The 21,753-nt window shown below is 33.1% G+C and overlaps 2 protein-coding genes across 4 annotated transcripts in view; one reads left to right on the plus strand and one right to left on the minus strand.

Moving 5' to 3' along the window:
- Positions 1-2,853, minus strand: part of LOC138333644 (serine incorporator 5-like) — a 36,640-nt gene extending 33,787 nt beyond the window's left edge. The window contains exons 1-2 of the mRNA XM_069282148.1: positions 2,607-2,853; positions 858-1,025 (exon numbers count right to left, since the gene is read on the minus strand). Coding sequence (XP_069138249.1) covers positions 858-1,025; positions 2,607-2,630 — 192 coding nt within the window. The 5' untranslated portion in view covers positions 2,631-2,853. The remainder of the gene's footprint in view (positions 1-857; positions 1,026-2,606) is intronic.
- LOC138333645 (serine/threonine-protein kinase RIO2-like) overlaps positions 1-21,753 on the plus strand; it is a 134,472-nt gene that overhangs the window by 109,481 nt on the left and 3,238 nt on the right. Inside the window, exons 1-6 of one of the 3 annotated variants that reach the window (XM_069282149.1) lie at positions 2,958-3,096; positions 9,383-9,527; positions 10,181-10,294; positions 13,121-13,175; positions 13,886-14,006; positions 21,143-21,231. In XM_069282149.1, the coding sequence (XP_069138250.1) occupies positions 3,031-3,096; positions 9,383-9,527; positions 10,181-10,294; positions 13,121-13,175; positions 13,886-14,006; positions 21,143-21,231 (590 nt within the window). In that variant the 5' untranslated portion in view covers positions 2,958-3,030. Of the gene's footprint in view, positions 1-2,957; positions 3,097-9,382; positions 9,528-10,178; positions 10,295-13,120; positions 13,176-13,885; positions 14,007-21,142; positions 21,232-21,753 lie in introns of those variants that run through there. The other 2 variants (XM_069282150.1, XM_069282151.1) reach the window with 2 other exon arrangements.

The following is a 21,753-nucleotide window of genomic DNA, read 5'->3' on the forward strand; positions in this document are numbered from 1 at the left end:
ATGTAAAGTTAAGATGGTGAATGAAAACCTGAGTACACATATGTGGAAAGTGGTTACCGTTACCTGGCAACTGCCCCACACATGTCACTAACTCGTAACCCACAAATGGAGGTTTTGTGGCAATATATGTCAGAAGATCTTAACGGTTAACCACTGGCGATGGCCCTAAGTGACCTCACCTCACACCTATATCTATATTCAAGTCTAATCAGGGAATTGTAACTTGACTGCCTTAGTAGAAAACAAGTGTAATACCAATTAACTACCCAACCACCGTAGATTCTTCTTTAAAAATATGGTCCTTTACTTTATAGTGCTAATTCAATAAAACTTACAGCCAAAAAAATATCCGGGTTTCTCCAACTTTCCACCACCTCCTAAACCTAGCACATCTTCAAAATCACCCCGGCTGTTATAATAGAACGTTAAACCAAACCTTTGATTTGGTATATCAATAGATGAACATCAAGAGATGAACACTAACTTGCATGGGAGATGAAGTGCAAGCGGTTGTGATTTATAAAACTGGCTACAGAGAGAGGTCACATTGTACCAGTAGTTACTGTTTTGATACTTATATAAAGGAATCATAACACTTATGGATGCAGATCACCCCACAATGGTAGCAATTATTTTCTTGTGACGAGAGCTACATGTTATAATAAGCTGACATTTCCTGTTCCATTTACTAATTTTATAATAAAGCTTTTATTTTATGTCTGTGATGGTATACACTAAACAGTATTATACAGTATACACCCATAATGTACTCATGATTACACTCTACACTTAACACAGTTAACAGCAAAATATACTAGTCAAAATCTCTTCAAGTCAAAAATTGAATATGGACTCACATTTTCCATGACTAAGGTCTGTATTTTAGGGGAGAGCATGAGGCAGGCGATGATAAATCCTGTTATCAGATATATTGAATACATGATGCGGGTCCCCGTTGACTCGGTGACTGGGGGACATGTTCGACAACACAACCCACAAGAAGCTGGACCACACCAACACTTCAGCTGAAATCAATTAAGAAATAATTATAAGAATAAATAATTTCAGTAGATAATGCAATTATTTTAATCATTATCTTCTAAATTATAAGCAAGTCTATCCTGTACTTTAACATAAGAGTTTGATAATGTAATTATATAAGAAATAAAGAGGTTATGATTTCTAAACTTTTTTACAAATACAGTATACAAGCTTAAGTTGCATATTGACATTGTTAATTTAAAGATGCTCCACCGCCGACAAAGCATAAATGGTATTCTTCATTTGAACAATAATTGGTGTTTAATCATGTATATATATGTCTAATTAACACAAAAAATAATATAAAATAATTTATTTCGCCTTTGGTGCATGCGCAACCAGTACTTCCTTCCATATAGGATATAGATATATATATATAGTGACACAGATTTTTTTCGGGATGCAATTAATTATTTTTCATATTTTTAACTTGAAGTAAAATTAGAAGCTCAAACTTTTTAATGGTGGTAATGGTGTAAATTAAGTAACTTTTGTAACTGAAGAAAAATACTAAATCGTCTGCTCCTGTTTTTGATAGTGAAAAAATACCATTTGTCAGCGGTGGAGCATCTTTAATGAAAACTAACCCTCCACATGAAAAGCTAATTAATACATTGAAATAGATAAAAAAAAAGGACATAACTTACTGACTAGCAGTAAATAGTCATTAAATACCAACATATCAATTTATAGCAATAATATTTTTGAATGTATTCTCGAATCAATATATTAATCAAACAGAATTGAAAATATTATCAATTATCTCATTAATACCATTTTATATGATAACTTATATAATGTCAGCATATAAATGTACACAAAATGCCTATTATTTCTTAACAGTATATGTCTCAGTTTCAACATGCCCACTATATACTTCTTTAAAGTCTCAGATCTGTTTTAAAAAAAAATCAGGAATTCCAAGAACATATTAAGCATCTGAGTCATTTATCAATAAATACAATTATGGTCAATACTGTTATATTCAAGACAAAAATAAAACTGTACATATATATAAAGGGAATACAGATAAAGGTAATAAAGATGTAAAAGTCTGACCAATAATATTATAATGATTTCTTTCACAGTTAATCATTGCCCAAAAATCCATTTATAATTACAATTGAGTCAAAATAGTTATTGAAAAACTAATACTAAAGTTGCTAGCTAACTTTACTATCTAAAACCTATCTACCATACTTAGCATTATACTTTTATTAGCAAAAATGAAATTATCATGTTTGATTTTTTTTTCCAATTTTACAGCATGGTCATTCTGTGTAATTTACTTAATTAGAAATCTAAATAATTAGTAACAATTATATTGCATAATTTTATACTGACAATTGTCAATGGTGTAACACATTTAAAACTTTATAGGGAAACACATGTACATATACGTTCTGCCGGAAATCTCAAAAGAACATTTGTGTATGTATTGTAATGCAAAACATGCCAAAGTTGATGGAATCCTGCCACACCTTTGGACAACTTTTTCAAATGACGCGGCAATGAAATATACACATAAACAAATGATGACTATTAACAACAGAATAGAAGTTTACCTGAGCAGAGCAACAGCCTCCCATTTTGCTTAAGTCCGTTTACTGTCCCAACAAAAATAATCAAACATCCATCGTGCACTGCCTCGTCGTAGGCGAACGCATCAGCTGTCAAACGATCATAACACAAGAGATGGGTGACCTTTCACCTGGCCTATTTTTTCAAACGGATTTTCAGATAATTGATTATGCATGATATATCTTTATGATGTATCATCAGAAAGAACGAAAAACTAAAGCAGAATGCCTAATAATAAACAAAATAAGTACAAAAAACAAATTTATAATATGAAATTTATCGGATAGTTTTGCCTTTTTACGAAACGATGCATGTGGCGGAAGTTTATTCGAGATACTTCTACGTTTTTTATTACTTAACGAGGACTTCCGATAAGAAATCTCAACACGTGAAGTTGAAAACTACAAAATGGGGAAATTAAACGTGTCTATTTTGAGATATTTAACGAAAGAAGATTTCAGAGTTTTGACTTCAGTAAGTAAACACTTCTTTGTTATACAATATGTATTTTAAGTTCTCGATGTTAAACATGTTTGTTTGTTATTCACATCATAAATTCATAGACACAGCTTGTTTTACTGTTGTATATCGTGGTGTAATGACACACCTCATCCTCGACACTCCAGGGGTTCCGATCACTCGCGATCTCTACATCCCTGGACTATCTCAAAGTTAAACTGAAGGCAGCTCAGGTGAACAAATCTGAACCAATCACAGACCTTCACAAATTGTCTTTGACAATTACCATGCAGGTCCGGTAGCACCAGAAACATATATACATATATGTTTCTGGTAGCACGCTAAATCTGGCTATATAGCTAGATTTGACTATATTGCAAAATCTGACAACACGTATAGTGGACAAATGTAAACAAAAGTGACATACCTGGTCACAAAATCAGCATACACATCGAAAATTGAATTTCAGTTCATCTTCATGTTCTGGGCCGTTTTCGTTTATTCTGAACGACTGGTTCGACCAATGGTTAAAGTAATTATTTCTAGTATAAAACCTGACATCTCTGCAGTTTTTGATACAGGCCTGTGAGGGCTTTGTCAAGGCTCGTCTGAAAACAATATAAAATCACTAGGTCCGTCTTTAATTAATAAACGAACAACTAGGTCCAACCAGTCAAACGGTACAATTGAAAACGGCCCAGATGAAAAAGATAATATATAATTTTAGGCAAAAGCCTATCAGAGAGCATAGCAGGTATATATAATTAATCCATTCTTTCGTTTGTTGTTTTTTTAACTGTGTAACTAAATAGAAATATGCCAGGTAAATAAAGGATTTTCAATGTTGAAAGAGTAATCTCCCCTGACCCATCAGTCTTATCGATGTTGACATGTGTTTTGTTTTTATTGCCTAGTGTGTGCTGACTAACTGTACTGCTAGACACCATTTATAGATTTATTAGCTCACCTGGTCCAAATGACCGAGGTGAGCTTATGGGATACCGCAGCGTCCGGCGTCCGTTGTCCGTCGTCCGTCAACAATCAACTTCTTCTCCATAACCGCTGGTCGGATTTCAACAAAATTTGACTGGTAGCATCCTTATGGGCTACTAACTGAAAATTGTACAAATGATGGGGCTGACCCCCCGGGGGCCTGAGGGGCAGGGCCAAAAGTGGTCAATTTGGCTATTTCCATATAAACGACTTCTACTCTGAAACCAAGCATGGGATAGCACCCATAATGCAATGGTAGCATCCTTATAGGGTGGGGATTCAAAATTGTACAAATGATGGGGCTGACCCCCGGGGGGCCTGAGGGGCGGGGTCTATTTGGCTATTTCCATATAAACGACTTCTTCTCTGAAACTAAGCATGAGATAGCACTCATAATGCAATTGTAGTATCGTTATAGGGTGGGGATTCAAAATTGTACAAATGATGGGGCTGACCCCGGGGGCCTGAGGGGCGGGGTCAAATGGGGTCAATTTGGCTATTTCCATATAAACGACTTATTCTCTGAAACTAAGCATGAGATAGCACTCATAATGCAATTGTAGTATCGTTATAGGGTGGGGATTCAAAATTGTACAAATGATGGGGCTGACCCCCCCGGGGGCCTGAGGGGCGGGGTCAAATGGGGTCAATTTGGCTATTTCCATATAAACGACTTATTCTCTGAAACTAAGCATGAGATAGCACTCATAATGCAATTGTAGTATCGTTATAGGGTGGGGATTCAAAATTGTAAAAATAATGGTGCTGACCTCCCGGGGGCCTGAGGGGCGGGGTCAAAAGGGGCCAATTTGGCTATTTCCATATAAACGACTTCTTCTCTGCAACTAAGCGTGGCATAGCACCCATTATACAATGGTAGCATCCTTATAGGGTGGGGATTCAAAATTGTACAAATGATGGGGCTGACCCCCGGGGGCCTGAGGGGCGGGGTCAAATGGGGTCAATTTGGCTATTTCCATATAAACGACTTCTTCTCTGAAACTAAGCATGAGATAGCACTCATAATGCAATTGTAGCATCCTTATAGGGTGGGAATTCAAAATTGCGCAAATGATAGGGCTGACCCCCCCCGGGGGTCTGAGGGGCGGGGTCAAAAGCGGTCAATTTGGCTATTTCCATATAAATGACTTCTTCTCTGCAACTAAGCATGGCATAGCACCCATAATGCAATGGTAGCATCCTTATAGGGTGGGGATTCAAAATTGTACAAATGATGGGGCTGACCCCCCGGGGGCCTGAGGGGCGGGGTCAAATGGGGTCAATTTGGCAATTTCCATATAAACGACTTCTTCTCTGAAACTAAGCATGAGATAGCACTCATAATGCAATTGTAGTATCGTTATAGGGTGGGGATTCCAAATTGTGCAAATGATGGGGCTGACCCCCCGGGGGCCTGAGGGGCGAAGTCAAAAGGGGTCAATTTGGCTATTTCCATATAAACAACTTCTTCTCTTAAACTAAGCATGGTATAGCACCCATAATTGGCAATGGTAGCATCCTTATAGTGTTGGGACTTCTTCTCTTCATGGTATAGCAATTGTGCAAATGATAGGGCTGGACCCCCCCCACCCTCTGCAACGTTAAAGATTCAGGGACATGGGATTGCGTATTCTTTCCATCTCCCATAAATGCAATGGTTTTATAGTGTCCTTATAGGTGTGGGGATTCATAAATTTGCAAATGTTGATTAGGCTAACGACCCCACTCTACTCCACATGAGTTCGCTTTGTCGAACAGGCCTTCGGGCCCGTTCGCTGCAATCTCTATAAAAAATACCAATTTTCACATTTAAATATGCCACATATCTTATTGTTTAAACTTTTTGAAACATAGTTAATTTTGCTCAGGTTCTGATTGCTGCAGCGCACCTGTGGACAGCATCTTAAAACAGGTGGATGTTATTTGCTGACGACACAACGACGTTTGATATGAAATAATTGCAACGATGGAATTTTAAAAAGTCACAAATATAGGCAAACATTCATATGACTGACTGTTTCAATTCATGCTTTCATACTGCAAGAGAAAAATGGACCGGTACCTGTATCAAGGGAATGGGCGGTCGAGGAAAACGGACCTCCGTAATTATTTTAATAAATGGGCTCTACACAACATTGACCTATATCTTACTTAAAGAGAAATAATTTATCCATTGAGTTGATGAACAAAATTGGCCAAGTATTGGAAGTTATGGCTTTATGAATCAAGAAATTTACGGAAAAGTATTGCTAGGTAGAACATTTCCCTGTCTGGTTGTCGTCTCGCATAATGGGTACCTTAAAAACCAAGCCAAAATCACAAATAAAACAGTACCCATAACTGTGTTCATCCACAATCTTATTTGGAGGTGTCATGACCCGTACTTTGTAGAAACTCAATTTAAACATTGTGTAGCTCATTACTTCAACCATCACCGCCATGCTGGTAGGCATCCTTATAGGGAGGTCGATGGGTCTCAAAATTTTACAATTAAGAATGGCTGCGGGCCCTGAGGGGCGGGGTCAAAGGGGTCAATTTGGCTATCTGCCATATAAATGGCTTCTTCTCTAAGTAATGCATGAGATAATAATCATTGTATGCATCCTTAAGGGTGGAATTCAAAATGCGCAAAATTTTCAGGCGGGGGCCTGAAAAATGATGGAAAAATTTTTCGATTAAGAACTAAGTGATATAGCACTCATAATGCAATTTTACGATGAATTTTGATGAATATTTATACTATTTGCATGGTATAGCACCCATAATGCAATGGTAGATGGGGATTTTGAGCGCCGAAAATGATTTTTCGGAACTTAACATGCATTTGGGGATTGAAATTTGCGAGCACTGAAGGCATTGGTGATTGAGAGGCTCGGGGGGTCCCCCGGGAAAAAAGATTACATTTAGAATGGCTGAGATGAGTTTTACGATGAATTTTGATGAATATGCGTGCGCCGAAGGTGCAAAATTTTGTTGTTTGAAGGGTCTCCTCCTGAGAACAATATTACGATTTGGAATGGCTGAGATGCGTTTTATAATGTATTCTAATGATTTTAGCGTTCTTAATACGGTAATTTTTCGATATAAAGTTACCTGCCTTTAGAAATGATAATTGTGAGTGGCATTATACCATTATGCAACCCAGCTCGATCTGAATTACTGGATTCACACCATCGGCACATTGTTGTGTAACTCAAAATAAGAATGAATTGATTTTCTTGCTAAGACATCTAAAGAAATCAATCTTTTAAGAAGCATTTCTTGAAATAGTATAATCCCTTGATGGACATTTTTAGTCTAGTTCATGTGTATTGAATTTTCATTATTAAAGAACATCTTGAATGTTGTGGTAAACTCGCCGCGCAGCAGAAAATGTTCTAAAATGAAGTACCCCTGCCCCCCACCCACTTCCTACGCCCCTGAAAGTTGACTGAAAACCAGAATATTACGAAAATTTGCTTTGTACAGTTTGATCTTCGACTTTCTACAATTCTATAGCCATTTTTAGCCCACCATCATCAGATGGTGGGCTATTCAAATCGCCCTGCGTCCATGGTCCGTCGTCCGTCCGTAAACAATGCTTGTTATCACTATTTCTTAAAAACTGCGGCAGGGATTTTGTTCAAACTTCACATGGAGGGTCCCCTTGGTCCATATTTGTGCCATACAGATTTTGAGGCTGATCGGAAAAACAAGATGGCCGCCAGGCAGCCATCTTTGATTTTGGCAGTTGAAGTTTGTTATCGATATTTCTTGAGAACTACTGAAGGGATTTTGTTCAAACTTCACATGAAGATTACCCTTGGTCCCTAGTTGTGCCATACAGATTTTGAGGCTGATCGGAAAAACAAGGAAAAACAAGATGGCCGCCAGGCAGCCATCTTTGATTTTGGCAGTTGAAGTTTGTTATCGATATGAGAACTACTGAAGGGATTTTGTTCAAACTTCACATGGAGGGTACCCTTGGTCCCTAGTTGTGCCATACAGATTTTGAGGCTGATCGGAAAAACAAGATGGCCGCCAGGCAGCCATCTTTGATTTTGGCAGTTGAAGTTTGTTATCGATATTTCTTGAGAACTACTGAAGGAATTTTGTTCAAACTTCACATGGAGGTTACCCTTGGTCCCTATTTGTGCCATACAGATTTTGAGGCTGATAGGAAAAACAAGATGGCCGCCAGGCGGCCATCTTGGATTTCGATAGTTAAGGTTTGATATCCCCATTTCTCAAAAAGTGCTGAAGGGATCTTTCTCAAATTTAATATGTAGGTTCCCCTAAGGCCCTTGTTGTTCATATTGCATTTTTGGACCAATCGGTGAACAAGATGGCCGCTCGGCCGCCATCTTGGATTTCGATAGTTAAAGTTTGTTATGGCTATTTCTTATGTTTATAAAGTTTGTTATCGCTATTTCTCAGAAAGTATTGAATGGATCTTTCTCAAATTTCACATGTAGGTTCCCCTAGGGCCCTAGTTGTGCATATTTGATTGATCAACAAGATGGCCGCCAAGGAGTCATCTTGGATTTTGATAGTTGAAGTTTGTTGCCGCTATTTCTCAAAAGGGATCTGTCTCAAATTTTATATGTAGTATGTTTGAAAAAGTTTAAAAAGTAGAGAAAGGTAGAGAAAAGATCCATCTTTCCTTTGTCAGATATAGATTATTCTTTGGTGGGCGCCAACATCCCTCTGGGATCTCTTGTTGTTTGTATATATATCTTCTATCTGGACCAAAAGTTGCAGGTCAAAGGACCAGCTACACGGTAAAAATTGTCTGCCCGACTATAAAATTGCCGGTCACGGGCAGACAGACAGGCATTAATTTCGAATGCTGTACATATGTCATTTCTCCAGTATCGAAGACAAAAAACTCTATATGCCATGTGGAAATTCAGTTTGGCACCAATTCTGTAACAGGAGATGAGAACATGTAATGGCCACACCAGTGTTATAGCAGTGCTGTTACCTGTAGCGAGTAGTTTAATTGCATGCTTCTAATCTTCTTCTGTTTATGTATAGACTGGCCACCAGTCTCTAGAATATTAAAAACATCACTAAAATTTGACAAGATGATTTTTGTTTAAATGTCTAAATTCCTTCCTAAGATTCAAAATAAGGGAGATAATCTATATTAGAGGGCGCAACCCAATGTACACTTTCCCTCTGATTAACATAAAATTATCTTATTGAAAAGAAATCTATAGCAAAATTCTGTTGAGAACATCTTATTAATAATTATTAATTTAGCGTCTGGTGGCCAGTCTAGTTTATGTGCTGCATGGACTAAAAAAAAAAAATTTCATCCTTTTAGGTTGAGATGGGCATGAAAAATCATGAGATTGTCCCATCTCCTCTAGTGGCGTCCATTGCACATCTACATGCGGGAGGTTGTCACAAAGTCCTGAAGGAGCTGGCCAAACATAAACTTGTTTGTTATGAACATGCAGGAAAAAAAGGTTTGTGTAATTTGTAAAGAAAGTACAGAAAAACTATACATAGCACTTTAATGTACAGTCCAAATTATTACAAATTCCTTCAAATCCTTTCACATTATGCAGGATTTGAACTGAGTGTGTTAACATTTCTACATCCCATAGCCATTGCATATTTTAATAAGAACAAATATATATATACCACTTGTATAAATATTCTTCGATATCTAATAATTTCCATCCTTATTCATTTTCATTTTAGAGAACAACATCTCTGTTCGTGATCACTAAGAATTGTTCCCATTGTTTCAGAACAGATGATATTTGATATAAGTACGAAAAATGTACTTGCTTTGATGTCAAATTCCTTGGCAATTTCATTCTTCAATTTTTTTTCTCCAATGACATTTAATGTCATTTAAAGAAAACACTTGTATTTAATTTAATACAATCATTAAAATATTATATTTCTTGTATGTCTTTAAAGATACACAGATAGTCCTCTTAAATGCAATAAATCCTGATCATTTAAATGATATACTGATTAGCAATCAGGTTTTACAATAAGACATAACAAGACCCATTCCAATATAGGGGAGGAAGATACTTTCTTTAGTAATGTTTTTGAAATACTATCTTTTTGAGACCTCTTTCATATTGAACTTTTCTATTTGCAGAAAATGGTTACAGACTGACGAACAGTGGCTATGACTATCTGGCTCTGAAAGCTTTAACCAGTCGTGGAATCATTCATTCTGTGGGCAACCAGATAGGTGTCGGAAAGGAGTCAGGTACTTACTTAGAACGAATATACGTACCCGGCCTACTATACCTTTCGGCCGGGTACGAATTGGTCCCTATGTGTCGTAGTGGAGCACTGCCTCCGAAAATCACTCGGGCATAGTTATCTATACTTTTTTTGTAGGTTTCCAATTATTTTATGCGTATACATGCATTTACATATTATTTTTGTCCAAAACAAACATAACAAGACGTCAAATTCACAATTTGTGGACTTGCCGTATAAATTCCCTTCAGAAAGACCTTCTTATGTATTATGTAAAAATAATGCCTCGATGAGAATTTGCTATTTCATGTGGTTCAGTTTTTATTGCCTGGTAGGTAAGCGATATCAAACAAGTACGATAAAAATGCAAACAAACGTTTTAGAATGGTTTGCACAATCATTACTTTGCTCCAGGTACACAGTATAGGAGATTTCAGAAAAGATGGCGTGACGTCACAGAAAGTTTACATCCGGGTCCTCAAAGGTACAAACACAATATGGCGACTTATAAAAACAATAACAGATACGTACATCACTGCTACAAAATCGATACTGTGACAAAAGTATACACTTTCATACTTGCAAATTCTGGCATTAAAATAGTTTCTTATTGTTTCAGAGCTTACAGACATTTATATTTACAATTTCTTATTGCTAAATATATTTGTGTAGATTTATATATAGTGTTGAGGCCAGCTTGCGAAGCGGTGCCGGGCCGTCACATGTACCCGCTTTTTGTTCACACGTAGAAATCCATGTTGTGAAAAAGTTATGAATAAATAATTGATTTCAATGTATCATATTTCTGTAATACACGGAAAATCTGTTCATAACACTATTTAATATAAATATAACGAAATGTGAACCACCTGGTCAGACTACGGCCGCTCAAGCATGGCTTCGCCGGTAGATCACCTCGGTCGACAGCCAATAGTTGGGAAATTAATAATATTTATACGTAATTACCAACGTATATCTCAACAAGTACTTGTAAAAAGATATATATTTCGTTATTTCCTATGTATATCTGGTTTTAAATAAATGGTATATAAACCACTGTTACACATAAAAGAAGATGTATGTGTACGTACACGTACAGTATTGCTGCCGATATCTCGAAAAATAAAATAGTGAAATTGTTCAATTTCATGAGTTTATTTTTTAATTTTTAGTCACCCTTATTCCATGTGCCGTTATGTGAAATGCCAAATTGAGGAGATATTACTTTTAAGTAATTTGAATGCATGTTAGATAGACTTCATTTAGATTTATGAATTACAACATAGCTAGGTCGTAATACTATAAATGCCGACCAGGACACATTGCGCACGGCTTCGAGAATCCTAAAATACTCGAAGTTTTGTTTTAAAATATGATAAAAAGAAACTATAAAATGACTCATTTGAATGTCATAAACTAAATTCCAAAATTTCTGACGAAAAAGTTAACCAGAATATATATAATTTTGTGACTCTTAAAAATGACGAAATTTGGGATCTCGGCAGTACTGTACGTAATGGCTGCCGTGCGCTTGGGGTAATCTACGAAGGCAAATTTTAATTTGGTCATAATCACACATCGTAAGATGTTTTACCAAGTTAAACTTAGAAAACAGTAGTCGCTTATTAAAATGTCATTATATTATTTGGGGAAACTTGGAATTTAATATGTAGTTTCTGTTAATTTTGTAACTTCTGTCAATGTTTATACGTATGTCTAATGTCGACCATGTTTTTACTCGTGGCGGTCGAAAATGGAGTATAAACAGAGTAAAATATATGAATACCAGATGTTTATATCTAAATATTTTTGTTAAATATATTTATTTACCCTTTTTATAATAATAATAACTCAATAGTTCTCGGATTGTCGCACTATTTATTACAATAGAATGTAAACAATCATCGCAAGCGGCTGTGTTCCCACTATGTTTATGTGTAGATATACAGAGTTGTACCTTTGAGCGCCCGGATGTACCTTTGTGTGACGTCATCGCCATCTTTTCTGAAATCTCCTATAGGCACCAATTGTAGCTCTAAAGACGACACCATTTTCTGTCAAAAAGTCTTTTGAGCTACAATATTGCAGCTAGTACTTACTATATCAAATACTTAGATGTCAGGTTGATTTGAGAAGTTTTCCCTGTCAATGTGAATTCTACAGCAAGTACGACCGGAAAATATTTTATTATCTCGGTTATCCTACTTTACAAGTTGTCTAAAATAAAAATTTAAATTACATTTTAGAAGGCTGCTATTGAAAATCCAGTGAACGATTAATTTTCATTGTGATAATTAATTTTTAATTAATTAGATATTTAGTTCCTTGTAACACATTTTCCTTTTGATATTTCAATGAAAAGCATGCTTATTGGCAAAAATGTTTCATAATGAATGTCTACAATTGCATCTCAAGCAAATACAAAATTGTACATATGTACACAATTGAACCAGTTAGAAAGTGCACCTCTATATAAATGAATTCTTCTATAGAGACCAGGTAGATTTGAATCAACTCCATCAAGTTTACCTAATTTACTAATCAACTGACCTTTCCAAAAAATACGATTTACTGCAAACCAATATATTTTTGTGTGCTGTTAATTTTTTTGAGTATCACAGGTGATTAGAAATCACAAAAAAGTCATAAAAATGTTTTCAGCACAGATACAGTAGAACAACATATTAATTATTCCAAATTATGAAATTAACTTTCAGTGACAAAATTGTTTAGGCATGGAAATGCAAGTTAGTCACTGCAGAAATAAGTCATCTATATATATCCTTTATAGACAGTCTTGACAATATTTCATATCATTGTTATGTTTCAGATCTCTACATAGTAGCTGATGAGAAAGATCACCAATATGCTATGAAGCTACATCGGTATGTTCTAATTTCAAAATTGTTACCTAGCGAATTGTAGAATTTTAAAGTTTAAACAGGATTATTTTGGTTCGTTTGCTAAGGTGTTCTGACATTCTAACACAACCGCTATATTTTAAAACCTAGGAGAGACAGTTTCCAAATACCAGTAAGTAAAGATGCTCCACCGCCGACAGAGCATGAATGATATTCATTATTTGAACAATAATTGGTGTTCAATCGTGTGTATGTATGTCTAATTAACACAAAAATAATATATATATTTTCATTTTGCCTTTGGTGCATGCGCAATCAGTACTTCATTCCATATAGGATATAGTGCGTCGGAATTTTTTCGGGATGCAATTAATTATTTTTCATATTTTTAACTTGACGTTGAATTAAAAGCTCAAACTTTTCAATGGTGGTAATGGTGTAAAGTAAGTAATTTTTGTAACTGAAGAAAAATACTAAATCGTCTTCTCCTGTTTTTGATAGTGAAAAAATACTATTTGTCGGCGGTGAAGCATCTTTTACTGTAAGTTGGTGGTACTTTGACTTTCCTCGTTCTTCTAAATCTGGCCCTGTCTGTTAATAGTAGTTAATCGTCATGACCAAATCACATACTTTAGAAAGAATAAGTTCTATCATTCATATTTAAAGTTATAAAGTATCCATCAAATCAAATAACATGATATTGATGCAGTGTGTATTAATGTTTTTGTTGTTAGATTGGGTCGTACGTCATTCCGACAGTTGAAGAACAAGAGAGATTATCACAAACACAGGAAGAATGCTTCCTGGCTTTATCTGTCTAGACTGGCCGCTATGAAGGAATTTGCTTATATGAAGGTATTATTATTAAAATAATCTTTAATTTTAAAATATTGCTTGCCTAGGTAGTTTTGTAACGAATATCATTGTAGCTGAAATATTGTAGAATTATCTCCCTTGCAAGTAGATATTGATTGTGACATCATTACTTTGTGAGCAAAAATAATTTAATTGCATAACTTTCTTTGTAAAATATGATGTTATACTCATCAATTAATTGTACCAATGAAAGAGTTTGATGATAGAGTAAATCATACTAGAGAGTTCTAAAGTAAATCATACTAGAGAGTTCTAAAGTAAATCATAGAGTAAATCATACTAGAGAGTTCTAAAGTAAATCATACTAGAGAGTTCTAAAGTAAATCATACTAGAGAGTTCTAAAGTAAATCATACTAGAGAGTTCTAAAGTAAATCATAGAGTAAATCATACTAGAGAGTTCTAAAGTAAATCATCAAGTAAATCATACTAGAGAGTTCTAAAGTAAATCATACTAGAGAGTTCTAAAGTAAATCATAGAGTAAATCATACTAGAGAGTTCTAAAGTAAATCATCAAGTAAATCATACTAGAGAGTTCTAAAGTAAATCATACTAGAGAGTTCTAAAGTAAATCATACTAGAGAGTTCTAAAGTAAATCATAGAGTAAATCATACTAGAGAGTTCTAAAGTAAATCATACTGGAGAGTTTTAAAGTAAATAATATTAGAGAGTTCTAAAGTAAATCATAGAGTAAATCATACTAGAGAGTTCTAAAGTAAATCATACTAGATAGTTCTAAAGTAAATCATACTAGAGAGTTCTAAAGTGAATCATACTAGAGAGTTCCAAAGTAAATCATAGAGTAAATCATACTAGAGAGTTTTAAAGTAAATCATAATAGAGAGTTCTAAAGTAAATCATACTAGAGAGTTCTAAAGTAAATCATACTAGAGAGTTCTAAAGTAAATCATAGAGTAAATCATACTAGAGAGTTCTAAAGTAAATCATACTAGAGAGTTCTTAAGTAAATCATACTAGAGAGTTCTAAAGTAAATCATACTAGAGAGTTCTAAAGTAAATCATACTAGAGAGTTCTAAAGTAAATCATACTAGAGAGTAAATTTCTAAAGTAAAATCATAGAGTAAATATACTAGAGAGTTCTAAAGTAAATCATATAGAGTTCTAAGTAAATCATACTAGAGAGTTCTAAAGTAAATCATACTAGAAGTAAATCATAGAGTAAATCATACTAGAGAGTTCTAAAGTAAATCATACTAGAGAGTTCTAAAGTAAAATACTAGAGATCTAACATACTAGAGAGTTCTAAAGTAAATCATACTAGAGAGTTCTAAAGTAAATCATAATCAAGAGAGTTCTAAGTAAATCATACTAGAGAGTTCTAAAGTAAATCATACTAGAGAGTTCTAAAGTAATATAGAGTAAATCATACTAGAGAGTTCTAAAGTAAATCATACTAGATAGTTCTAAAGTAAATCATACTAGAGAGTTCTAAAGTGAATCATACTAGAGAGTTCCAAAGTAAATCATAGAGTTAATCATACTAGAGAGTTTTAAAGTAAATCATACTAGAGAGTTCTAAAGTAAATCATACTAGAGAGTTCTAAAGTAAATCATACTAGAGAGTTCTAAAGTAAATTATACTAGAGAGTTCTAAAGTAAATCATAGAGTAAATCATAGTAGAGAGTTTTAAAGTAAATCATACTAGAGAGTTCTAAAGTAAATCATACTAGAGAGTTCTAAAGTAAATCATACTAGAGAGTTCCAAAGTAAATCATAGAGTTAATCATACTAGAGAGTTTTAAAGTAAATCATAATAGAGAGTTCTAAAGTAAATCATACTAGAGAGTTCTAAAGTAAATCATACTAGAGAGTTCTAAGTAAATCATACTAGAGAGTTCTAAAGTAAATCATACATAGAGTTCTAAGTAAATCATAGAAATCATACTAGAGAGTTCTAAAGTAAATCATACTAGAGAGTTCTAAAGTAAATCATACTAGAGAGTTCTAAAGTAAATCATACTAGAGAGTTCTAAAGTAAATCATACTAGAGAGTTCTAAAGTAAATCATAGAGTAATCATACTAGAGAGTTCTAAAGTAAATCATACTAGAGAGTTCTAAAGTAAATCATACTAGAGAGTTCTTAAGTAAATCATACTAGAGAGTTCTAAAGTAAATCATACTAGAGAGTTCTAAAGTAAATCATACTAGAGAGTTCTAAAGTAAATCATACTAGAGAGTTCTAAAGTAAATCATACTAGAGAGTTCTAAGTAAATCATACTATAGAGTTCTAAAGTAAATCATACTAGAGAGTTCTAAAGTAAATCATACTAGAGAGTTCTAAAGTAAATCATAGAGTAAATCATACTAGAGAGTTCTAAAGTAAATCATACTAGAGAGTTCTAAAGTAAATCATACTAGAGAGTTCTAAGTAAATCTAAAGTAAATCATAGAGTAAATCATACTAGAGAGTTCTAAAGTAAATCATACTAGAGAGTTCTAAAGTAAATCATACTAGAGAGTTCTAAAGTAAATCATACTAGAGAGTTCTAAAGTAAATCATACTAGAGAGTTCTAAAGTAAATCATACTAGAGAGTTCTAAAGTAAATCATAGAGTAAATCATACTAGAGAGTTCTAAAGTAAATCATACTAGAGAGTTCTAAAGTAAATCATACTAGAGAGTTCTAAAGTAAATCATACTAGAGAGTTCTAAAGTAAATCATACTAGAGAGTTCTAAAGTAAATCATACTAGAGAGTTCTAAAGTAAATCATACTAAGAGAGTTCTAAAGTAAATCATACTAGAGAGTTCTAAAGTAAATCATACTAGAGAGTTCTAAAGTAAATCATACTAGAGAGTTCTAAAGTAAATCATACTAGAGAGTTCTAAAGTAAATCATACTAGAGAGTTCTAAAGTAAATCATAGAGTAATCATACTAGAGAGTTCTAAAGTAAATCATACTAGAGAGTTCTAAAGTAAATCATACTAGAGAGTTCTAAAGTAAATCATACTAGAGAGTTCTAAAGTAAATCATACTAGAGAGTTCTAAAGTAAATCATACTAGAGAGTTCTAAAGTAAATCATACTAGAGAGTTCTAAGTAAATCATACTAGAGAGTTCTAAAGTAAATCATACTAGAGAGTTCTAAAGTAAATCATACTAGAGAGTTCTAAAGTAAATCATACTAGAGAGTTCTAAAGTAAATCATACTAGAGAGTTCTAAAGTAAATCATACTAGAGAGTTCTAAAGTAAATCATACTAGAGAGTTCTAAAGTAAATCATACTAGAGAGTTCTAAAGTAAATCATACTAGAGAGTTCTAAAGTAAATCATACTAGAGAGTTCTAAAGTAAATCATACTAGAGAGTTCTAAAGTAAATCATACTAGAGAGTTCTAAAGTAAATCATACTAGAGAGTTCTAAGTAAATCATACTAGAGAGTTCTAAAGTAAATCATACTAGAGAGTTCTAAAGTAAATCATACTAGAGAGTTCTAAAGTAAATCATAAATCATACTAGAGAGTTCTAAGTAAATCATAGAGTAAATCATACTAGAGAGTTCTAAAGTAAATCATACTAGAGAGTTCTAAAGTAAATCATACTAGAGAGTAAATCTAGAGTAAATCATACTAGAGAGTTCTAAAGTAAATCATACTAGAGAGTTCTAAAGTAAATCATAGAGTAAATCATACTAGAGAGTTTTAAAGTAAATCATACTAGAGAGTTCTAAAGTAAATCATACTAGAGAGTTCTAAAGTAAATCATAGAGTAAATCATACTAGAGAGTTCTAAAGTAAATCATACTAGAGAGTTCTAAAGTAAATCATACTAGAGAGTTCTAAGTAAATCATACTAGAGAGTTCTAAAGTAAATCATACTAGAGAGTTCTAAAGTAAATCATACTAGAGAGTTCAAAGTAAATCATACTAGAGAGTTCTAAAGTAAATCATATAAGAGTTCTAAAGTTCATAAGAGTAAATCATACTAGAGAGTTCTAAGTAAAGTAAATCATACTAGAGAGTTCTAAAGTAAATCATACTAGAGAGTTCTAAAGTAAATCATAGAGTAATCATACTAGAGAGTTCTAAAGTAAATCATACTAGAGAGTTCTAAAGTAAATCATAGAGTAAATCATACTAGAGAGTTCTAAATGTAAATCATACTAGAGAGTTCTAAAGTAAATCATACTAGAGAGTTCTAAAGTAAATCATACTAGAGAGTTCTAAAGTAAATCATAGAGTAAATCATACTAGAGAGTTCTAAAGTAAATCATACTAGAGAGTTCTAAAGTAAATCATAGAGAGTAAATCATACTAGAGAGTTTAAGTAAATCATACTAGAGAGTTAAAGTAAATCATACTAGAGAGTTTCTAAAGTAAATAATCATACTAGAGAGTTCTAAAGTAAATCATACTAGAGAGTTCTAAAGTAAATCATACTAGAGAGTTCTAAAGTAAAATCTAGAGAGAGTAAACATACTAGAGAGTTCTAAAGTAAATCATACTAGAGAGTTCTAAAGTAAATCATACTAGAGAGTATAAATCATACTAGAGAGTTCTAAAGTAAATTATACTAGAGAGTTCTAAAGTAAATCATAGAGTAAACCATACTAGAGAGTTCTAAAGTAAATCATACTAGAGAGTTCTAAAGTAAATTATACTAGAGAGTTCTAAAGTAAATCATAGAGTAAATCATACTAGAGAGTTCTAAAGTAAATCATACTAGAGAGTTCTAAAGTAAATCATAGAGTAAATCATACTAGAGAGTTCTAAAGTAAACTTAGAGTAAATCATACTAGAGAGTTCTAAAGTAAATCATACTAGAGAGTTCTAAAGTAAATCATAAGTAAATCATACTAGAGAGTTCTAAAGTAAATCATACTAGAGAGTTTTAAAGTAAATCATAGAGTAAATCATACTAGAGAGTTCTAAAGTAAACTTAGAGTAAATCATACTAGAGAGTTCTAAAGTAAATCATACTAGAGAGTTCTAAAGTAAATCATACTAGAGAGTTCTAAAGTAAATCATAGAGTAAATCATACTAGAGAGTTCTAAAGTAAATCATACTAGAGAGTTCTAAAGTAAATCATACTTGAGAGTTCTAAAGTAAACTTAGAGTAAATCATACTAGAGAGTTCTAAAGTAAATCATAGAGTAAATCATACTAGAGAGTTCTAAAGTAAATCATACTAGAGAGTTCTAAAGTAAATCATACTAGAGAGTTCTAAAGTAAATCATACTAGAGAGTTCTAAAGTAAATCATAGAGTAAATCATACTAGAGAGTTCTAAAGTAAATCATACTAGAGAGTTCTAAAGTAAATCATACTAGAGAGTTCTAAAGTAAATCATAGAGTAAATCATACTAGAGAGTTCTAAAGTAAATCATACTAGAGAGTTCTAAAGTAAATAATATTACAGAGTTCTAAAGTAAATCATAGAGTAAATCATACTAGAGAGTTCTAAAGTAAATCATAGAGTAAATCATACTAGAGAGTTCTAAAGTAAATCATACTAGAGAGTTCCAAAGTAAATCATAGAGTTAATCATACTAGAGATTTTTAAAGTAAATCATACTAGAGAGTTCTAAAGTAAATCATAGAGTAAATCATACTAGAGAGTTCTAAAGTAAATCATACTAGAGTTCTGAAGTAAATCATACTAGAGAGTTCTAAAGTAAATCATAGAGTAAATCATACTAGAGAGTTCTAAAGTAAATCATACTAGAGTTCTGAAGTAAATCATACTAGAGAGTTCTAAAGTAAATCATAGAGTAAATCATACTAGAGAGTTCTAAAGTAAATCATACTAGAGAGTTCTAAAGTAAATCATACTAGAGAGTTCTTAAGTAAATCATACTAGAGAGTTCTTAAGTAAATCATACTAGAGAGTTCTAAAGTAAATCATACTAGAGAGTTCTAAAGTAAATCATACTAGAGAGTTCTAAAGTAAATCATACTAGATAGTTCTAAAGTAAATCATACTAGAGAGTTCCAAAGTAAATCATAGAGTTAATCATAGTAGAGAGTTTTAAAGTAAATCATACTAGAGAGTTCTAAAGTAAATCATACTAGAGAGTTCTAAAGTAAATCATACTAGAGAGTTCTAAAGTAAATCATACTAGAGAGTTCTAAAGTAAATCATAGAGTAAATCATACTAGAGAGTTCTAAAGTAAATCATACTAGAGAGTTCTAAAGTAAATCATACTAGAGAGTTCTAAAGTAAATCATACTAGAGAGTTCTAAAGTAAATCATACTAGAGAGTTCTAAAGTAAATCACACTAGAGAGTTCTTAAGTAAATCATACTAGAGAGTTCTAAAGTAAATCATACTAGAGAGTTCTAAAGTGAATCATACTAGAGAGTTCCAAAGTAAATCATAGAGTTAATCATACTAGAGAGTTTTAAAGTAAATCATAATAGAGAGTTCTAAAGTAAATCATACTAGAGAGTTCTAAAGTAAATCATACTAGAAAGTTCTAAAGTAAATCATACTAGAGAGTTCTAAAGTAAATCATAGAGTAAACAATACTAGAGAGTTCTAATGTAAATCATACTAGAGCGTTCTAAAGTAAATCATACTAGAGAGTTCTAAAGTAAATCATAGAGTAAATCATACTAGAGAGTTCTAAAGTAAATCATACTAGAGAGTTCTAAAGTAAATCATAGAGTAAATCATACTAGAGAGTTCTAAAGTAAATCATACTAGAGAGTTCTAAAGTAAATCATAGAGTAAATCATACTAGAGAGTTCTAAAGTAAATCATACTAGAATCAAAGTAAATCATAGAGAGTTCTAAAGTAAATCATACTAGAGAGTTCTAAAGTAAATCATACTAGAGAGTTCTAAAGTGAATCATACTAGAGAGTTCTAAAGTAAATCATAGAGTTAATCATACTAGAGAGTTTTAAAGTAAATCATAATAGAGAGTTCTAAAGTAAATCATACTAGAGAGTTCTAAAGTAAATCATAGAGTAAATCATACTAGAGAGTTCTAAAGTAAATCATACTAGAGAGTTCTAAAGTAAATCATACTAGAGAGTTCTTAAGTAAATCATACTAGAGAGTTCTAAAGTAAATCATACTAGAGAGTTCTAAAGTGAATCATTCTCTGTCAATGTTAACCACCCAATTCACCATTACCTTCTTTAGGCTTTATATGATAGAAAGTTCCCTGTACCAAAGCCACAGGACTTCAACAGACACACAGTCATCATGGAACTGCTGAGTGGACATCCTCTGTAAGTCTCATCAACTCCTAAACTGTAGTCCTATTATGATTGTATCTAAACATTGAAGTTGTTGGTAGGTGAGAAATGGACTGGTCTGTGGTGCTGTGGAAATGTTCTTGGGCGAGACACTATACCCTTTCGTAAATTAGACAATTGCAACTGGCACCACCCTCTTTATGCATTTAACTTTTACTGACGTGAAAATGGCAAACAAAATTGTAACAGTATGAAAATAATTTTTGCTTGCCACCCTCTTTCCATTTCATCTAAATCTGCCTTATTGTTATCTTAGGTAACCACCAGTTACTACAAAATGACAAGTTCCAAATTAGTCAGTACTGTCTGGACTAGTCCTATTAATAGATGGCCCCTTCATTACTGTAAACCAACTTTCTTTCGTGTGCTATATATTTTAGAGTATTTCGAGATCCAAGTAAATCGAGAGAACTGTTTATTTACGTAAATTAATATATACATCACTTATATCATTAAGGATTTTCAGACAATTAGTAGCCACAAAAGAAAGTTGTT

Source organism: Argopecten irradians, chromosome 10 (assembly GCF_041381155.1).
Source record: "Argopecten irradians isolate NY chromosome 10, Ai_NY, whole genome shotgun sequence".
NCBI classification, from domain to species: Eukaryota; Metazoa; Mollusca; class Bivalvia; order Pectinida; family Pectinidae; genus Argopecten; species Argopecten irradians.